The following is a 20,461-nucleotide window of genomic DNA, read 5'->3' as shown; positions in this document are numbered from 1 at the left end:
TAGAAAAAGATAATGGAAGAATCCAAGTTGGTCAGAAGTAGCTCTTAAGGGTCCATGAAGAAGACCTGTGGCTGGATGTGGAGCAAGGTCTCATCTTTTGTAGCCGTAAGTGATAACTCTTTTCTTATAACCATGCTTGAAAAGTATGAGCTCTGGACAAAGTAGATGTGTACAGTCAGTTTCCTCCCCCATTTCAACAAAGTAAACAAAAATATCGATAGTTTTTGATGCTTATCTATGTAATAAAATAGTCATTACCTTATAATGTACTAGAACATATTAAATATAAAAGCATAAATGCAACGTTGCTTACCAAAGTTATCACTGGTAATTTCTTTCCTACTTGTTGTTGTAATGACAAATTTCTCTCCAGGTGAAATGCCAAGTGTCTACCGAAAATAACAGAATAAAATCAATTATTATAGAAAGGAAATAAATGCACTAGTCAAGTTTACAAAAATATGAAAATACTGATAAGGATATTATATATACACAATTATATTATATATATATAAATATACAATATAGTATACAATAAATATACAATACATATATTATAACAATTAGTATTACATTTTTCTGAGAAATATGTTTTAACATTTTAAAATTTTGCCTTTGCATAATTAACCACAAATCTATCTATAAATTACCTACTTGCTTAACAAGGTAGATTTTTCTGCTATTTTATGTCACCTAAGAACAGTGAACATTTTGAAAGTGTTTAACATCAGCAGAGCTCTCAGACAAAAGACATATTATTTTGTGTCAATATATAAAGTAAACTTATTTGGAGCAAAGCATTAACACTTATGTTCATATATATTAAAATACTTAAATATGTAAAAACAGAAGTACTAAACGAAAATAGAGGTTAATACTTTACAAGACTGATACAAAGACTGGCAGGCTATGCAGGATGTCTGTATAAAGAACCTCTGTATCTATTATAACCTCTTCCAAAAGTGTAACTTTAAAAAATTAAGGCAAATTATAAATTAGGGGAGTAAGCTGCAACACAAAACAAGTGCTAACATCCTTCAGAGAAAAAAGCCTTCATAAATCAAGATGAAAGTCAACAAAGAGGGAAAAGCCATGAACAATAAAAGGACAGGAAAAAGTAAATGACCAAAAAAACACATGAAAACCTGAAATTTCACAACAAAGCAAATATAAGAATTAGAAAGATGAGTTAATGTTTTCATTAAAATATTACATGTCATTAAAATAAAAAAACACACCCTGTTTCCAAAATCAAACAATACGGCAACACACAGTTAAAAGATTTGACTTCTATTTCAGGTAATGATGAACTAGTTAATTTAAACCAACCTTACACAGACGATTACTAAAAAAAATCTAAACTAATGATACTCAAGTCTTCAATACTGATCTAAAAACCCTATTGGTCACTATTGAAACTAATTGAAAACCAACTCCCTACTCTGAACACCAACAAATTAAAGGGAAAGTAGACCATCTATCCTGCTTTCTTGTACCAATCAGACTTCACGGTAACTATGTGTCTCTAATTGATGAAGCAAAGTTGTTCTTTTGCCTCATCAATTAGAGGCAGAGAATGTGTTAATAAATGGAGGAATGGCAATCAGAACAGCACTATCAATGAATGAACCATTAAATTAAAACTTTATCACGAAGGAAGCCAGCTGAACCCACTTGAATCCCACTCGCTCGATCTTACCACTTAACAGTGGTAAGAAACAGAGTGAGTCAAACAGCCATACATTAAGTGCCTTCAGATGTGATATGATATGAAGTACCAACACCACCTATGAAGCATCTTCTCCTCCACCCCAGAGAAGCTGAGCCTAAATCTTAAGTCTGTAAAAATAACTTCTAGTTTATGGAGTATGTGGAGTTAGAACAAGCTAAATTACACCATAAAGGAATAGACAAATCCAGAATGTGGAATATGAGAGACAAACCAACTTGATTTCCTCAACAAGTCAATGTTAGGAAAAACAAAAAAGACTGGGGGAAGGTATTTTGCTAAAATGCTCTAAATTTTAAAAGAAATTAAGAAACAAAAAACCAAGTTCAATATAAGGACCCTGATTAAACAAACCAACCATAAAAAGACATTTTTGAGACAAACAAATCTAAGCATGGAATTAACTGTTAGATAATACCATTAAAATGTTAATTTTGATGGTATGATAATAAAATGCATGTTGAAGTATACAGGAGTGAAGTAAACTAAGGCCTGGACTATGCTTCAAAAGGCAAAAATGAAGCGAACGTGGCAAATACTTAAGAACTGTTGAATGTGGATAATGAGTATATGCAGGTTCATTTTAGGGGAACGACATTACAAACTGGTGAGGAAGAATATTGAGACAGTTAATGGTACAGAAACATTAGAAATCCCCATCTCAACATACATGAAAATAAACCCCAAGAGAACTAAAGCAGCTGTGTTTTAATCCAAAATTGTAGAGGAAAAATACGGAAATAATATTGACAGAGAAAAGCATTCCTGAAAGTACACAAGAAATGCAAGTCATAAAGGAGAAAAACTGGAAAACATGAAAAGATGCTCATCTTCACTAGTTATCAGAGAAATTAAAACTGGAGGACATGGCAGCCTGCTCCAGTATTCTTGTCTGGGCATCCCATGGGTAGAGGAGCCTGGCGGGCTATGGTCCGTAGGGTCGCAAAAAGTTGGATACGACTGAAGTGACTTAGCACACAGCACACATCACTCCCATAAGGCTGGCAAAAAGTGTAAGTCCTGATAATACAAAGCACAGGCCCTCATTAAATGAATAACACATGATCAAATGGAATTTAATCCAGGGATGCAAGAATTTGTCAGCATCCTCAAATCAATCAATGTGATATATCACATGAACAAACTGAAGAATAAAAACCATATTATCATCTCAGTCAGTCAGTCAGTTTTGTCGCTCAGTCGTGTCTCTTTGCAACCCCATGGACTGCAACACGTCAGGCCTCCCTGCCCATCGCCAACTCCCGGAGTTTACTCCAACTCGTGTCCACTGAGTTGGTGATGCCATCCAACCATCTCATCCTGTCGTCCCCTTTTCCTCCTGCCAGCATCAGGGTCTTTTCAAAGGAGTCAGTTCTTCGCATCAGGTGGTCAAAGTATTGGAGTTTCAGCTTCAACGTCAGTCCTTCCAATGAATAGTCAGGCAATCCACAGAATAGGAAAATGTATTTGCAAACGAAGTACCCGACAATGGATTAATCTCCAAAATATACAAACAGCTTATACAGCTCAGTATTTAAAAAAAAAAAAAAAAAAAAAATTTTTTTTAATGGGCAGAAGACCTAAAAAGACAGTTCTCCAAAGACACAGTCATCAGGAACATGAAAAGATGCCCAACGTCGCTAATCATCAGGCAAATACAAATCAAAACTAAAATGAAGTATCATCTCACACTGGTCAGAACCACCATCATCAGAAAGTCTACATGGAGAAAAGAGAACCCTTCTATACTGTTGGTGGGAACGTAAACTGATACAGCCACTATAAAGAACCATTATGTAGGTTCCTTTAAAAATTAACAACAGTTACTGTAAGATCCAGCAATCCCACTCCTGGGAATATACTTGAAAAAGACAAAATTTCTATTTCGAAAAGATACAAGCACCCCAATGTTTACAGCAGCACTATTTACAATAACCAAGACATGCAGCAACCTGAGTGTCCGTCAGCAGATGACAGGATAAAGAAGATGCGCTGTGTGTACGCGTACAGACACACACACAGAACGGAGTATTACTTGGCCATAAAAAAGAATGAAATAATGCCATCTGCAGCAACATGGACAGACCTAAAGATTATCAGATGAAGTAAGTGAAAGACAAATATCACATGATACCAATTATATGTGGAATCTTAAAAAAAAGATACAAATGAAGTAATTTACAAAACAGAAACAGACTCCCAGACATGGGAAATGACTTACAGTTACCAAGGGGCAAAGCAGGGGGGAGATAAATTAGGAGTCTGGGATTAACAGATACACACCACTAGGGAATTTCCTGGCCGTCCAGTGGTTAGGACTCAGTGCTTTCACTATGGTGGTCTGGGTTCAATCTCTGGTTGGGGAACAAAGATCCTGCAAACTGCACAGCCAAAGAACAGCAAAAACCAGATATACACTACTATATATAAAACAAAGAACAAGAACATACTGTACAACACAGGAAACTATATTCAATTACCTTATAATAACCTACAATGGAAAATAATCCAAAAAAGTGTGAGTCTGTGTGTGTGTATAAACACAAATAGACACATATACATCTGTGTTTGTGTACATCTGAAGCAGTTTGCTATACACTTGAAACTAACACTATAAATCAACTATTAATTTCAGTTTAAATAAAAGTTCTATTAAAAAAAAAAGATAGCTATATATTTTGAAGGAAAAACAAATTAAGTATAGCTCTCCATATAGGGAAAATGAACTTACACATTGCGGACAGGGATAAAACCATACTGAAAAGCAATTTGGTATACTATAGTAAAGTTAAAAATATACTCTACCTAATTCCACCCAAGAGAAATGAAGCTATAGACAATACACTGATGGAGAAAAGATTCTATTTGCTTACAGAAATAAAAATTGTCTTCACACATCTTCATTAGGTTTTTATATAATTAAAACTGTCTTTATTTTTCAGTACTTTACTACTTTATTTCTGCAACATCCCAACTGTTAGATCATGTGGTTATATATCCTGTAGAACAAAACATGTGTTTTTATAATTACTGAAAAACGGTGTCACATTGAGTTAAGATTGATGTACATCTGAAAAGCATATACAAGTATTTCATACACTCTCTCTATGGCTCTATTATTCAGTCAAGATACATAAGGTATCTTTTTTCTTTGCTTTATATATAACTTCACAAAATCATTTCTCAAATTCATAACTTTTCTAAATATTTTATAGCTCTGGTATTTCACAAATTATTTTTACATTATTCGTTACACTTTTACTCAAGATGTCATACCTTCCTCTCTCCATATTTTTAATCTAAAAATTTGTCTTAACTGACAGTCTTTCCTGTATGAGTACCAAAATAGCCTTGAATACAGAAACATTTTGTCTGCCCTTCTCTATATGAAAGCAGGATGACATTCTATATTGGGCAAGAGTCTTGACTGGGCTGTTTCATTTTTATAAGATCACTTCAACTCCACCTTTTTCTGGGTTCAAGTTAAAGCATATGGATTTTTATTTAATGAGTAACATAAAGAAGCGGCCCTCCATGTCTTTAGGTCAGCTTCAAACTATTGCTGCCCAACTTCTCTCAAAAGCCAATCTCAAGAAATATTTATGACGGGCTAATGAACTGCAAACCATAAAATCCTCAAATACCTTAAACTTGTTTAATGGATTAGATCAATCAGAAGCTATATACTTCAATGTATATCTCTGAACAAAAAACTAGCCTTTACTGATATGTGTTTTGGTATTATATCTGATCACTCTGTCCCTCAATCACCCCAAAACCAGGAATATCCACAGTATACTTAAGTGAAAAACCTCTACAAAAATGTGGGTGTTCGATCAAAATATGGGCCAAAGAACTAAACAGACATTTATCCAAAGACATACAGATGGCTAACAAACACATGAAAAGATGCTCAACATCACTCATTATCAGAGAAATGCAAATCAAAACCACAATGATGTACCATCTCACGCCAGTCAGAATGGCTGCTATCAAAAAGTCTACATACAATTAATGCTGGAGAGGATGCAGAGAAAAAGGAACCCTCTTAAAACTGTTGGTGGGAATGCAAACTAGTACAGCCACTATGGAGAACAGTGTGGAGATTCCTTAAAACACTGGAAATAGAACTGCCAGGCGACCCAGCAATCCCACTGCTGGGCATACACACCAAGGAAACCAGAATTTAAAGAGACACATGTACCCCAATGTTCATCGCAGCACTGTTTACAATAGCCAGGACATGGAAGCAACCTAGATGTCCATCAGCAGGCAAATGGATAAGAAAGCTGTGGTACATACACACCATGGAATATTACTCAGCTATTAAAAAGAATGCATTTGAATCAGTTCTAATGAGGTGGATGAAACTGGAGCCTATTATACAGTGAAGTAAAGTAAGAAAGAAAAACACCAATACAGTGTATTAACACATATATATGGAATTTAGAAAGATGATAACGATGACCCTATACGCGAGACAGCAAAAGAGACACAGATGTAAAGAAGAGACTTTTGGACTCTGTAGAAGGCAAGGGTGGGATGATTTGAGAGAATAGCATTATCTTTTGGAATTTTTAACACAACATACCCTATATACAAATTTTTTTTTTTTTAAGAAAGAGGTTGATGCATTTAACTAAACAGCTATAAACCAACTGTAAGATAAGGCTCCTAACCTCCAGGAACAGAGACAATTTTTTTTAAGTACAATGTTATAACAAGTGCTATAATAGGGTAACAAGGAGTAGTGGAACCACTCAGAAAAAGTAGGCATTTCCTCAAAATTAGGGGTGGAGAGGAGGGTTTGCACAAATGGGACTTAATGATTGGGCATATTAAGAACTAGCCAAATAAGTTATTTTCTAATCTTTGATTTTATGAGGTCACAAGGGTTCAGGTGAATCAATAACTGCTTATCACAGGTCTAAATGCTTCTGTCAAATCCACCTTCTATTCCTGCCTCTTGACTCCTTTTTTTTTTTTTTTACAAAGTGAGCTTTTCCCCATATAACAGTTTAGGACCCATAATACTTCCTAGCACTACAAACACTTAATTTAAGATTTTTTTTTTTTAATTTAAGTTTTAATGAAAAACTTTAATTTAGTGCACTATCTGCCTACTCCTCTAACATGGAAAATAGTGTGGGCCCTGTGGAGATTGTTTAAAAACAAAAACAAGCCTTAGAATCAAACAGATAGACCTAGATTCCGATCCCAGTTTCACTGCTTATGAACTTATTTTAGTTCTTCATGTATGTAACGGACACAAAGTTGCAGGATTAGGTGGCATAATCTAGCTTTAAATTCTCAAAAAAAAAAAAAAAAGCCTCCCTTTCCATTTTTTTCTTACTAGTTCTTCCCTCTCCCTTCTAATTAAAGTTAACTTTCTCTTTTGTAGCAGGAAAAAGTAGGAGGGAGAAGGAAAAGAATTAATCAAAGGGAGTACTTTCCTTATTAAAATACTGAAGGAATGGAACAGATATATTTGTTCTATATGTTCTATAACAAAGAATATCATTTGAATGGTATGTAACAAAAAGAACTTGGGTTCTGGATCTGAATTCTAACTTTTGTACTATCTGTTTGACTTAGGTGAGTCATCATCTCCAAAAGTGAGTTACCACTTCCGCAACAAGAGGTTAATACACTTCCCCTATACATGTAACACAGTTACTGACACTTTTGACATGAGAGAATTATTTCTAGAGTAAGGGCAAATTAGTACAACCTTTCTGAAAAAGAATTTAAAAATACATATCAAGAGCTTTTATATTCCTGACCTTTGATCCAGGAATTTGACTTCTAAGATTCTAAACCAAAGAAAACAAAGACATAAGCCTATGTATACAAGGGAAAAGAATCTGAAAAAATTTATATATGTAACTGAATCACTGTGCTTTACACCTGAAACTAACACGACATTGTAAATCAACTAGTTTCATTTTTTTTTAAATGGAGGGGGGAAAAAGCTTAAACTCAAAAATAAAAATAAATCTCAAAAAATAAAGACTGCAAGTGCAAACAAAAAAGATCTGTATATGTAAACAGTGACTGGTTCAAAACAGACCACTTTGACTACGAAGATTTGCATTAAAATAGAAAAATACTGACAATATTAAGTGGAAAAAATGGAATACAGACATGTATTAAGATTATTTAAAAATGGGGGGTGACGGTAAGAACACAAGGAAATAACTCCAATTACTAACAGTGGTTATAAATTTCACAGTGAATAAAAGGTTTATTTTTCCCCCTCTTTGGTTCCTTATTTTTTTTTATTGCGCTGACATTTTAAAGTCATTTTTGTGTGTCATGATTAAAAACATTTACATATAACCAATATGAATATTTTAAATAATCAATTACAAAAATAAGAGCTTCCCTTTCCCTGATAAATACAAAACATTCATCAAAAATAATGAGCATTCATTTATTCACTTTTCAAGGACATGGGAATGTGCTATATCCAGACAGAGAATGAACTTCTGAGTTCCTAAAATTTTGTCGTCATTCTAATTTGACTATTTACCACATACCAGGCATGATTCTAGACCCTGGAAATAAGAACAAATCAAAGTGCTTGCTCTCACGTCGTTTTGTGTGTGTGTGGTTTTTTTTTTTTTTTCCTGCCTATGGGTCTTGATTTCAATTATTTCATCAACTACTATACGAAATTAAGAGTACTAAAACATCAGCCTGAGTGCGGGACCAGTCGTGTCCCAATCTTCGCGACCCCCATGGACTGTAGCCCGCCAGGCTCCTGTGCGTGAGATTTCCCAAGCAAGAATACTGGACTCGGTTGCCATTTCCTTCTCCAGGGGATCTTCCCCACCCAAGGATCGAACGAACCCGCATCTCCTGCATTGGCAGGATTCTTTATCGCTGAGCCACCTGGGAAGCCCTAAGACATCAGCCTACTCAAGTTTTAAAACACTGCTTCACACCAAGTCCTTTTTCTTGGTTAGCCAAGTGTTCTCTGTCGCTTGAACAGAGCCCCAAGTGGTTGAAGCAGCTCATGATAAATAACATCCATTCTTTAAAACTCAGGCACCAGCAACACCTCAGATCTAGAAAAGACTTTCCAGTTTAAAGTAGGGCTTTGCCTACATAGTTATTAACTTTTCAAGCAAACTAATACAGGGAGTATATCGGTCCTCAGGTGTTCCGCAGATACCCTCGGACACCCTTCGAGTGGTTCAGGACCTCCCCCGCCATGGGGCTGGGGGGTGCAGGAAACCACAAGAGAGCTCCACCTGCGAGCAACTCTAGGTCAAGTGTTTTCACGACGGAAGGACCCGCCAGGGCGCACCCGCAAACCTTGACAGGACGACCGGGGAAATTACTGCATCACTGAAGGAACCTAGGAAAAATCGACTCCTGGAATCTCCCAACTTCTAGCTATCACGACATTCCTGACAGAGCCAGCGGGGGAGAACTCCCCTCTCTTAAAAAGAAGAAAAAGAAAGGAAAAAAAAAGTTCCACCCAAAAGAGACACAAGTGGCTTTCCGACTCAAAAGATGAGTTGCACGGCCTCACTGCGAAGGTCGAGCTCTCATAACCCGCGGTACCACCGCCCGGACACCGCGACCCCGGCCACAAGGCCGGGGTTAGAGGGAGGCCCACCGACCCGCCGGCCCCGCACTCCCAGGCCCGGCCCCCAGGCTTCCCCGCCGCCTCGGGCATGGCGGGCACCCCGGAGGGAGACGCCAAGGCCGCAGGACCCGGGCCGGGTGACAGGTTTATTGCCCCGCGGTGAGCAACTTGGGCTTCTCGTCACCCTCCCAACCCAAACTCCACCCGCGCATCCCTCTATCGCCCCTTCGCGTACCTGACACACGGAGGCGCGGAACGCCGCGAAGTCCGAGTCCTCCTCGACCTGCAGCGCCCGGTCCCCGAGCTCCGACTCCTTCTCGCGCCGGTCAAACAAGTACACCGTCCTGGGGCCGTCGGCTCCGCCACCCTCTCCGGTCTCCACCGAGGGCCCGCCGCCACCCGCCGCTGCCATATTGGGGGACAGGGAGAGCAAAGAGCCGTGCCGGCGCCTGGGGCCGCCGCGCTGAAAACCGAAGTGAGGGCCCCGCTTGGCGCCTTCAGCTCCAGCGCCCGGGGCAGCGCGAGGCCTCTAACCTGGCGCGCTCAGTTCCTCCCTCCGCGGCGGCGGCGGCGGCGGCCGAGCAGCAGCAGGCTCGAGGATCACCCGGGAACCGATTCAAACGCGCTCCTGCCCGGGCAGCACGTCACTTCCGCGTCCCGCCGCTCCCGGGGGGGAAGGAGGCGCGCGGCGCGCTCTTCGCAGGGCCAGGACCCGCGCCCGCCGCCGCCCACACGAGCTCGCAGCGCGACCCGCGACCAGGCCAGCCGCCAGGAACTGTGGCGCAGGAGGAAGAGGGGCGGCCGGCGGCGCGCAGGGGCGGGGCGAAGTCGGCAGGCCGCGCGGGCCGGGGCGGGGCTTCGGCGCCCGCCGCCGCCGCAGCTGCCCGGGGCCCGGCCCCTTTCACCCTCTCGAAGTTAGAGCGGAGCTCCGTCCCTCGCAGGCGCGGACCCTCTGAGCGGGCGAGCCGGTCACTGAGGCGGGAGAGCCAGTCCCGGGAGCAGCGGAGGGAGTCTCCCGAGGGACTTATTTTCTCCCGGCCCAGAGGGTCTTTGCATCTTCCCGCCTCGCCATGAGCCCCGACCGAACTCGTCCGGCTTCGAGCTCCTGGCGCCGCGACCCGGGCTGCGGCCTCAGGGGAGCGTCAGGGCCGCGGCCCTCGTGGTTGGACCTACCTCTGCAGCGAGCACGTGGGTCCCCACGCGGAAAGAACCGACGCCGAGAGACCCGGCGCCGTCCTTCCCGCCCCAGAGCCTAGTGGTTTTATGTGGACCTGGGCGTGGACCCCCGAGACAAAGGGGCCCCTGAGATTCTCCGCACAGAGGTAGTGTGACGTCACAGCCGCTTCCGAGGGTCCCGGCGCCCGACGCTGCGGGCTGCACACGGCTCCCCGACCCGTCGCCGAAACGCGGCTGAGAATCGAGCACTGGAACGCCTGTGCTACAGAGTTGCCAGGAATAAGTTAAATAGTGTTCGCAAAGAGCTTCACATAGGCTAGGCTTCCTATAAAAGCCTTTATTGAGCTTCATTAAATATCCTAATCCTGGTCTGTAGTACCCTAACTCAACGACAAATAAGGTCATTGTTGGAGGACTAGGTTTAGTCATAAGGTCTTAAAAATGTTTAGGCAGTAATTTGTGTTTTACAATAACTTCCACTAAGACTGGGGGATTTCTTTTTATTCTTGAGAAGTTCGGCTAATAAAGTATATTTTCTGTTTTACTGGATTTGCCAAACCCTCGTGGTTAATTACGTGGATCGACCCATGTTTAGCGTACGTGAGAAACAGATAGGCTTGTCCAAATAAAGACCCTCCAGAATCGTAGGGGTGTGTGTGTGTGTGTGTGTGTGTGTGTGTGTGTGTGTGTGTTGTATATTTGGCTAGACATATAAGGTAGTAAAGATGGGACACACAGTTGGAACAAAAGTGTCAGGGCATGTGTTTGTGAGGGGCGTAAATAATAGGGTTCATGTGCGGAGAATGGAGCAGTAGACGGTGGAAGATAAACAGGGAAGAGAGGTGTTGTGGTCAGATGCCATTCATGTTCCTGAAGAGATAACTGGAGAAGGCTAAGAACCAAGTAACCTCAACTCCTGTGGGATTTCTTTGACCTCTCCTGTTTTAGCTTTCAAAGTCAATTGAACTTTTCATTAGAGGCCATTCCATAATGGTGTTTGATTTAAATGACCAAAAAACAACGTTTTTCATCATTGTGTGCGTGTGTGTGTGTGTGTGTGTGTGTGTGTGTGTGCGCTCAGTCTTGTCCCACTGTTTGCAATCCCATAGACTGTGGCCCACCAGGCTCCTCTGTCCATGGAGTTCTCCAGGCAAAAAAACTGGAGTGAATTGAATGTCAGAAGCAACTTAGCACCTTCCCCCGTACATACAAAAATCTAAGTCTTGGTTTGTGACTTATTAGTATGAAAAATAACTACATTCTAATGAAAATCATGTTTTATATGTTCATTTTGAGTGATGTTAGAAGGATTATTGTTTTTTGTTTTTTCCCCCCATCAATAGTACTGGTTACGCTGAACAAATAAAAACTTCCCAATTGCTTCCTTTTTCAGAAAAGAACATTTGGTACCATGGTATATTATTTCCTCTGCATTAGAGAACAGCTTTTTTTAAATGTTACAAAAAATTCCCATAGTTGTTACTCAATCAGAGTGTATGTTTATTATGTTTAACCCATAATGCCCAGTAACCATTCTGGATTTCTTTGTTTCTGCCTGTAGACATAAATTCTTATTGTTTGAGTTTAGGGGTATTTTTTTTTCACATTCACCAAAACAAAACGGTCATTTTTTTTTCACAACCATGAGTAAGTCTGTGTTGTTTTCAGGTTGCCGCCATCCTGAGAAACCTAGGAAACAGATCACCTCAAGCTAAACTGAAAATTTTCCTGAAGCCATAACCTTTCAAATCAAAGGGATGATTCTGTAATTAATTGGTCGATTTAAATACAAATAATTTAAATAGGGTAATTGAAATATAATGTACACAATTTATCAGAATTCCTGTCTATATCTATGGCCATATAAATGCAACAGTTTACTTGTAGCAATCCCTGAAAGGAAAAATTGCATCACTACCAACAACATCCCCACTGCTGAGGAAAGAAAACAAATGTGTGTGTGCTCAGTCGTGTCTGACTCTCTGCGACCCCATGGACTGTAGCCTGCCAGGCTCCTTTGTCCATGGGATTCTCCAAGCAAAAATACTGGAGTGGGTTGCCATTTCCTTCTCCAATGAATCTTCCTGTCCCAGGGATGGGACTCGCTTGTCTTGTCTCCTGAATTGGCAAGCAGATGCTTTACCACTGCGCCACCTGGGAAGTCCAACAAGACAAATGCTGGTGTGTTTAATTAGCCACACAAGGCTTTAATGGGCATTTAAAGTTTCTTCTAGAAAACCATTCCTGCATGAAAATTTGAAATCCTTATGTCATAGTAACTAAAAGATCGTGAGTCATGCATGGACTGTCTCTTAGCTCATGAAACTAACCAGATGATTAGAGATGTTGATGTTTAGGATACAGTAGTATAAATAAATGTTTGCAATCTTGACTAATGATCTGCATGTTTTTTCTTTACCCAACCATTCCTTACAGGTAGGCTCATTCTTTTCAGTATATGTGTTACAGCAGAAATCAGGAAAAGCAGTAACTTTGTAGTAATCAGAATGTTGTCCAACTATATATTGCTTACTATATTGTAGATATTGGTGAACAGAGGTCAGTAAATAGTTTCAGATGTTGTAGTTGTTGTTTAGTAGCTAAGTCGTGTCTGACTCTGTGACACCATGGACTGCAGCAAGCTAAGCTTCCCTGTCCTTCACTATCTCCCAGAGGTTGCTCAGATTCACATTCACTGAGTCGGCGATGTCATCTAACCATCTCATTCACTGCCACCCTCTTCTTTTGCCTTCAGTCTTTCCCAGCATCAAGTTCTTTTCCAATGAGTCAGCCCTTCACATCACGTGGCCAAAGTGTTGGAGCTTCAGCATCAGTCCTTCCAATGAATATTCAGGACTGATTTCCTTTAGGATGGACTGGTTAGATCTTGCTGTCCAAGGGATTCTCAAGAGTATTCTCCAGCACCACAATTCAAAGGCATCAATTCTTGGGCACTCAGCCTTCTTTATGGTCCAACTCCCACATCCGTACATGCCTACCAGAAAACAGCTTTGAACTATACAGATCTTTGTCAGCAAAGTGATGTCTTTGCTTTTTAATATGCTGTCTAGGTTTGTCAAAGCCTTCCTTCCAAGGAACAAGCGTGTCTTAATTTCACGGCTGCAGTCACCGTTCACAGTGATTTTGGAGCCCAAGAAAATAAAATCTGTCACTGCCTCCACTTTTTCTATTTGCCATGAAGTGATGAGATCGGATGCCATGATCTTCAAATAGGAATCATTTATTTGCTCTTGATTCTGTAACTTTGGCTAAGCTTAACTGGGCAATTCTGTTGAATTCACTGTATATGACAAGCAGCAGTCACCGGCAGCTTGACTGGGGCTGGATGGTCCATGATGGTCTCACTCACATGGCTGGCAGTTAGCCCAAGCTTGTTAATAAGTGGATCTCACGTTCCTCCATAGGCATCTCTAATAGCATAGTTTGGTTTCCCACTTAAGCTGTCACAGAACCTCAAAAGAAAAAGCTCCAATATGCAAGTGCCTGTTCAGCCTGCCTCATGTTTTCTGGTGTCATTGGCCAAAGCTAGTCACATGTCCAAGCTCCTGAGTGGTCCCCTGCCATAATAGAGGGAAGTTTATAGAATTCACTTCTAATCTGGAAGCTAGCACTGATATGTGTGTACTGTGATGAAATCAATTTGATAAAATATTACAAATATGGTTGGCAGAAAGAAGAGGGGAGTAATCTCGTTAGATTCGCTGTGAGACTAAATTCCCCCAAAATGAAAACACCTAAAAAATAAAGGGCAAGGAAAGTGAGTTCTTAACTACTTCTGTCTTCTCAAATTTATTTTGTAAGTGTGTTTCTTTCTGGAAAGGTAAAGTCACAGTTTTAGTGACTTGAGTTTAGACTTTGCCAGCTGTATTTCTGCACTTTCTGTAACGCATGACTCTGAGACCCCGTCTATGGAACTGGTAGCGAACATTTAAGAGCTCCAGTTCCAGTTTTAACAAGTTCCAAGCTCTGGGTGGTAAGCCTAGAGGCTCTCCTTTGTCTATATACCCTCTTTGGATCCAGTGATTTCCTGGATTTGCTTTTGTACCACTTGGGATGTGGGAACCACTTGCAAGGTTTCTTTTAATCCTAACTCCCTAGATGGACTGTGTATGTATTTAGGAGGGTAGGGAGGACCATCTCATCTTACCAGCCTAAACAGAATCTTGTGAATCTGGAGGAACGTTCCTCTTCATCATTCTTCAAGGTACTGTATCAATGCCTCTAAGTCTTTTTCTCACCTCTGAAGTCCTTTTCTCTATCCCCTCTCCAAAACTCTCTGCATTCTCCTAAGAACTTCAGTTTTTAGGGGGAACAATCTGAGGGGGAAAGTATCTTTTCTACTCTGCACTCTGTTTTAGTTATCAATTGCTGTACCACAAATTAGCTCCAAACCCAGTGGTTTAAAACAACTATCATTTTCTTCATTTGGCTCATGCCATTTGGGCAGGGCTTGGTGGAACCAGGTTCACATGGTATCAGCCTGGGCAGTTCTGAGGGGAGTCACTTTCAAATGCCTTCCTCACATGGGCTATCAACATGGTGCTGGTTGCTGGCCAACACCTCTAAGATCTCTTTTCTGTGCCTCTCCTCTGGGCTAAGGTTGGGAGTCTCACAAAGAGGTAGGAATACTTCTTACCTGAGGGTTGACTTCCCCTGGAGAATAAAAGTGGAAGCCCGTAGACCTTAAGTTGGGACTTGAAACAGCACTCCTTCTGCCACACTCTGTGGGTTAAGACAGGTCACAGGACCATCCTGGACTGATGAAAAGGGCCATGGCAGAAATAGGAATACGGGGAGCACGGTTCTTTGGAGGCTACCCTGGGACAAAGTTCTCCTGGGGCAAGAAAGCATAGAGTCTGCCATTTTCTTGAATTGGTGTAGGGCGTTGGTTGTGTTTGCCTGAGGGAAAATCAAAGAAGGGAAAAAAAGTTAAAATATGTTTAGTCAGTTCAGTCACTCAGTCATGTCTGACTATTTGCGACCCCGTGGACTGCAGCATGCCAGCCTTCCCTGTCCATCACGAACTCCCAGAGCTTACTCAAACTCATGTCCATCGAGTCCGTGATGCCATTCAACCATCTCATCCTCTGTCATCCCCTTCTCCTTCGCCTTCAATCTTTCCCAGCACCAGGAGCTTTTCAAATGAGTCAGCTCTTCACATCAGGTGGCCAAAGTATTGGAATTTCAGCTTCACCATCAGTCCTTCCAGTGAATATTCAGGACTGATCTCCTTTAGGATGGACTGGTTGGATCTCCTTGCAGTCCAAGGGACTCTCAAGAGTCTTCTCCAACACCACAGTTCAAATGCATCAATTCTTCAGCATTCAGCTTTCTTTATGGTCCAGCTTTCACATCCATACATGACTATTGGAAAACCATAGCTTTGACTAGACGGACCTTTGTTGGCAAAGTAACATCTCTGCTTTTTATTTTTATTTTTTTAACATCTCTGCTTTTTAATATGCTGTCTAGGTTGATCATAGCTTTTCTTCCAAGGAGCAAGCATCTTTTAATTTCATGGCTACAGTCACCAGCTGCAGTGATGTTAGAGCCCAAGAAAATAGTCTCTCACTGTTTCCATTGCTTTCCCATCTATTTGCCATGAAGTGATGGGACTGGATGCCATGATCTTAGTTTTCTGAATGTTGAGTTTTAAGTCAACTTTTTCACTCTCCTCTTTTACTTTCATCAAGAAGCTCTTTAGTTCTTCTTCTCTTTCTGCCATAAGGGTGTCATCTGTATATCTGAGGTTATTGATATTTCCCTCAGAAATCTTGATTCCAGCTTGTGCTTCATCCAGCCTGGCATTTTGCATCATGTACTCTGCACATAAGTTAAATAAACAGGGTGACAATATACAGCCTTGATGTACTCCTTTCCCAATTTGGAACCAGTCTGTTGTTACATGCCCGGTTCTAATTGTTGCTTCTTGACCTGCATACAGATTTCTCAGGAAGCAGGTCAGGTGGTCTAGTATTCCCATCTCTAAGAATTTTCCACAGTTTGTTGTGATCCACACAGTCAAAGGCTTTAATTTAGCATGTTAAAATATGTTAATGTCTTATAATATACTTCCAGTCACATGGGCCTTTGCCAAATTTCTCCTGATGCATTACCTCTAATTTCCATGTTATTTAAAGGAACTAACTTTGAATAAAGAATCTTAAAAATTTTAAATTAACTGTTGGTGTTTTCACATTTTGGTTGTAAAACAGATTCTTTTTTCTTCAAAAATCCATGCAGTTGAGGGACTTCCATAGCAGTCCAGTGGTTGTGACTCCAAACTCCCAATGCTGGGGGCCTGAGTTCAATCCCTGGTCAGGGAACTAAGATCCCACAAGTGCATGACTTGGCTCAAAAAAAAAACCAAAAAACAAAACACAAAAATAAAAATCTTGCAGTTGAATTTTTTCTTTTTATATGAAAAATGATACTGATCATTTATTAAGATCTTGAATTGCCAGTATGTCTACAAGGACTTTACATTTTCTTGTTCAATCTGTTTTTACATTTTTATATTTATTTCATACATTCAAAAGAGTATGTATAATCTAATTGTCTGTTAAAAGACAAACAGCATGTGTAGCCACCACCCAACTTAAGAAAAAGTGCGTTCCTGACATTCTGGAGGCCTGGTGTACCCCTCCCAAAATGTCATCTCTCTACTATGAGGGTGAGGTGATTGGATGGCATTACCAACTCGATGGACATGAATTTGAGCAAGTTCGGGGAGTTGGTGATGGACAGGGAAACCTGGCGTGCCGCAGTGCATGGGGTCGCAAAGAGTCAGACATGCCTGAGTGACTGAACTGACTGACTACTATGAGGTAATCTCTCTGATCTGAAGTGTGTGCTTTTTCTCTCTGTTTATAATAGGTTATTTGGCTTTTAAATTAAAAAAAAATTTTTTTTTTGGCTGTACCATGCAGCTAGTTCCCCAGACAGGGATTAAACTCACAGCCCCTGCATTGGAAACAATGTAGTCTTAACCACAGAGCCACCAGGGAAATCCCTTATGTTTTTTGTTTTGAATTTATTTACCCTAAAAGAAAAACCACACACTCCTGCTGTGCGTGTCCTCTGCTCTCAACAGTCTACCACAACTCTACTTCACCTGTGACACCAGAGGTATAGGCTTTGCACCCGTGAGACAATCTGTGACACCAGGTGGGCATCCTACAGTTTAGTTCAATTCTGACCCTATCTACCTAGAGAAAATGTCAGATACCACAGGTTAAGGGTTCAGTCCTGTAGGACTGTCCCCCTTCCTGACTTCAGATGCCCAATCAGAGGTATAGGTTGTTACCTGAGCTTCTAACCCAATGGCTCTAAGTCGGAGGATCCTATGACCTCCACTGCAGTTTCAGTTAATCTGTTAGAGCAGCTCAGAGAACTCAGGAACACAGTTTACTGACTACTTTACACCTTTATTACAAAAGGTACAAATCAGGGAACACCCCTGGTGGTCCAGTGGTTAGTAATCTGCCTTCCAATGCAAGGGACTCTGATTCCTTCTCTAGTCAAGGAACTGAGATCCTGAATGATGCAGGTACTCAGCCTGCATGCTGCAGCTAAGACCCAACACAGCCAAAGATAAATAAGTAAGTAGGTACATAAGTAAATAAAGATACTTTCTTTTAAAAAGGAATTAAATAGGGTCTTCCCCAGTGATCCAGTGGCTAAGACTCTGTGCTCCCAATTCAGGGGGTCCTGGTTTGACCCCTGGTCAGGGAACTAGGGCATCAGCGACTCAATGGACATGAGTTTGAACAAGCTCCGGGAGATGGTGAAGGACAGGGAAGCCTAACATGCTGCAGTCCACGGGGTTACAAAGAGTCAGACATGACTGAGAGACTAAACAACAGTGAACTAGATCCCATGTGGGGCAGCTAAGACTCAGCATAGTCAAATAAATGAATACATGTTTTTTTAAAGAATCAAATGAATAAAGTTACAAATCAGGTAGGGTTAGATGAAGGGACGCACAGTGTGAGGTGTGGGAAAAGGGCACAGGGCTTCTCTGCTCTTAGGACTTCTGCTCTCTCGAAACTCCTATGTGTTCATCAACACAGAAGCTCTCCAAGACTTTTGCCTTTTTATGGAGGTTTCATATGTAGGCAAGATTGATTAAATAAATCTTTGGCCATTGGTGATGGGTCAACTTTCAACTCCTCTGCCATTCTTGGGAGGTACAGTGGAAGACTGAAAGTTCCAACCCTCTAATCCAGGTTGGTTTCATTGTCAACCAGCCCCATCCTTAGAGGCTTTCCAAAAATCCCCTCATTAACATAAACACACTTGTAGTTGAAAGAGGCTCATTATAAATAACCATAAACAGCTTTATTATTCTTATCACTTAAGAAATTCCAAGGTTTGGGGGACTATATGCCAGGAACAGTGGACAAAGATAAAACATAAATTGTGTTCAGTCGCTCAGTCATGTCTGACTCTTTGCAAGCCCATGGACTGTAGCACCCCAGGCTTCTCTTACCTGTCCTTCACCATCTCCCCAAGTTCGCTCAGACTCATGTCCATTGAGTTGGTGATGCAATCTAACCATCTTATCCTCTGTCGTCCCCTTCTTCTCCTGCCTTCAATCTTTCCCAGCATCAAGGCCTTTGATACTGGGAAAAATCACAAATTGCATATACATTTATACATTCTTCTGCAACTTTTTTGGCTCAACATATTTATAAGATTCAATCATGTTAATACATGTAGCTGTATTTCATTCTTTTTTTAAACTGTTATATAGCATTTCTTTTCTTTTTTTCCCCCCCCCCCCATTATATAGCATTTCTTGAAATGAATACACAACAATTTTTCCATTCTCCTACCCATGGACATTTTAATTATTTCCAGGATTTGGGTTTCTTGTTTGCTTGTTTTTGCCTTTTTATTTATTTATTTTCAGTTTTAGCTTTCTTAAAATCAGGCTTCTGTAAATATTTGTGTGTGTATTCTGATATTCTTATGCAATGGATATACTGCACAGGATACATGTCAAGTGTCAAAGAGAGTGTGTATGTTTACAGATTTACCTAATGACACCAGGTTATTTCCTAGCAGGGTAGAAGACTTACTACCGCTCCACTTCTTTATCAACACTTAGGAGTGTTTTTTACTTTAAAAAAATTGTCATTCTGGTGGATGTGAAATAGTGGTTCACTGTGGTTATAATTTGCAGTTCCCTCCTTATAAGTGAGATTGAGCATCTTTCCATATGTTTACTGCCTAACTGTGTTTCTTCATCTGTGAAATGTCTGTTCATACTTGGGGCTTCCTTTTCTATAGGTTTATTTTATTTATTTTTTTCCTATTGATTCTTAGGAGTTCTTTATATCATGGCTACTAACTTTCGGTTGGTTATATGTGTTACAATATCTTTCCTTAGTTTGTGGTTTGTACTTACTCTTTCTGTGATCTTTTAATGAACAGTAGTACTTATCTTAATGTAATTAAATTTGTCAATCATCTCCATTACAGTTAGTCTCTTTTTAAGAATTTCTGGGAATTCACTAGCTGTCCAGTGGTTAGGAGTCTGTGCTTTCACTGCAGGGGACAGGTTCTATCCCCCCAGTTGGGGAACTAAGATCCTACATGCCAAATAGGAAAAGAAGAAGAAGAAGAAGAATTTCTCTACTACCAAGGTTTCCTCAAATTTTATTCTTCAAGTTTAAAATTTTTCCATTAAAAAATTTGAGTCTTTAATTCATGTGGAGTTGATTTCTACCCATGATACTGGAAAGGGATCCATTTTTTAAATGAATAATTAAATATCTGAGCATCATTTATTGAACAGTAGTCCACCTTTTCCATGCTATAACCTGTGTAACTTTTATCACATACCAAGTTTCTGTAAATGCATGCTTCTATTCTTGGATTTTCTTTTGTCCTTTTTTCCTTTTTGCTGCACCATATAGCATGCAGGATCTTAG

General features: G+C 40.6%; 1 protein-coding gene across 2 annotated transcripts in view; it reads right to left on the bottom strand.

The window, feature by feature from the left end:
- Positions 1-9,939, bottom strand: part of SMCHD1 (structural maintenance of chromosomes flexible hinge domain containing 1) — a 120,474-nt gene extending 110,535 nt beyond the window's left edge. For both annotated transcript variants that reach the window (XM_043888882.1, XM_043888884.1), the window contains exons 1-2: positions 9,562-9,939; positions 314-389 (exon numbers count right to left, since the gene is read on the bottom strand). In XM_043888882.1, coding sequence (XP_043744817.1) covers positions 314-389; positions 9,562-9,738 — 253 coding nt within the window. In that variant the 5' untranslated portion in view covers positions 9,739-9,939. The remainder of the gene's footprint in view (positions 1-313; positions 390-9,561) is intronic.
- Between the last annotated feature and the right edge of the window lie 10,522 nt (positions 9,940-20,461).

This window comes from Cervus elaphus, chromosome 27 (assembly GCF_910594005.1).
Source record: "Cervus elaphus chromosome 27, mCerEla1.1, whole genome shotgun sequence".
Taxonomy (NCBI): Eukaryota; Metazoa; Chordata; class Mammalia; order Artiodactyla; family Cervidae; genus Cervus; species Cervus elaphus.
Note: the sequence above shows the minus strand (reverse complement) of the source record. Positions and strands in the feature narration are given on the sequence as shown.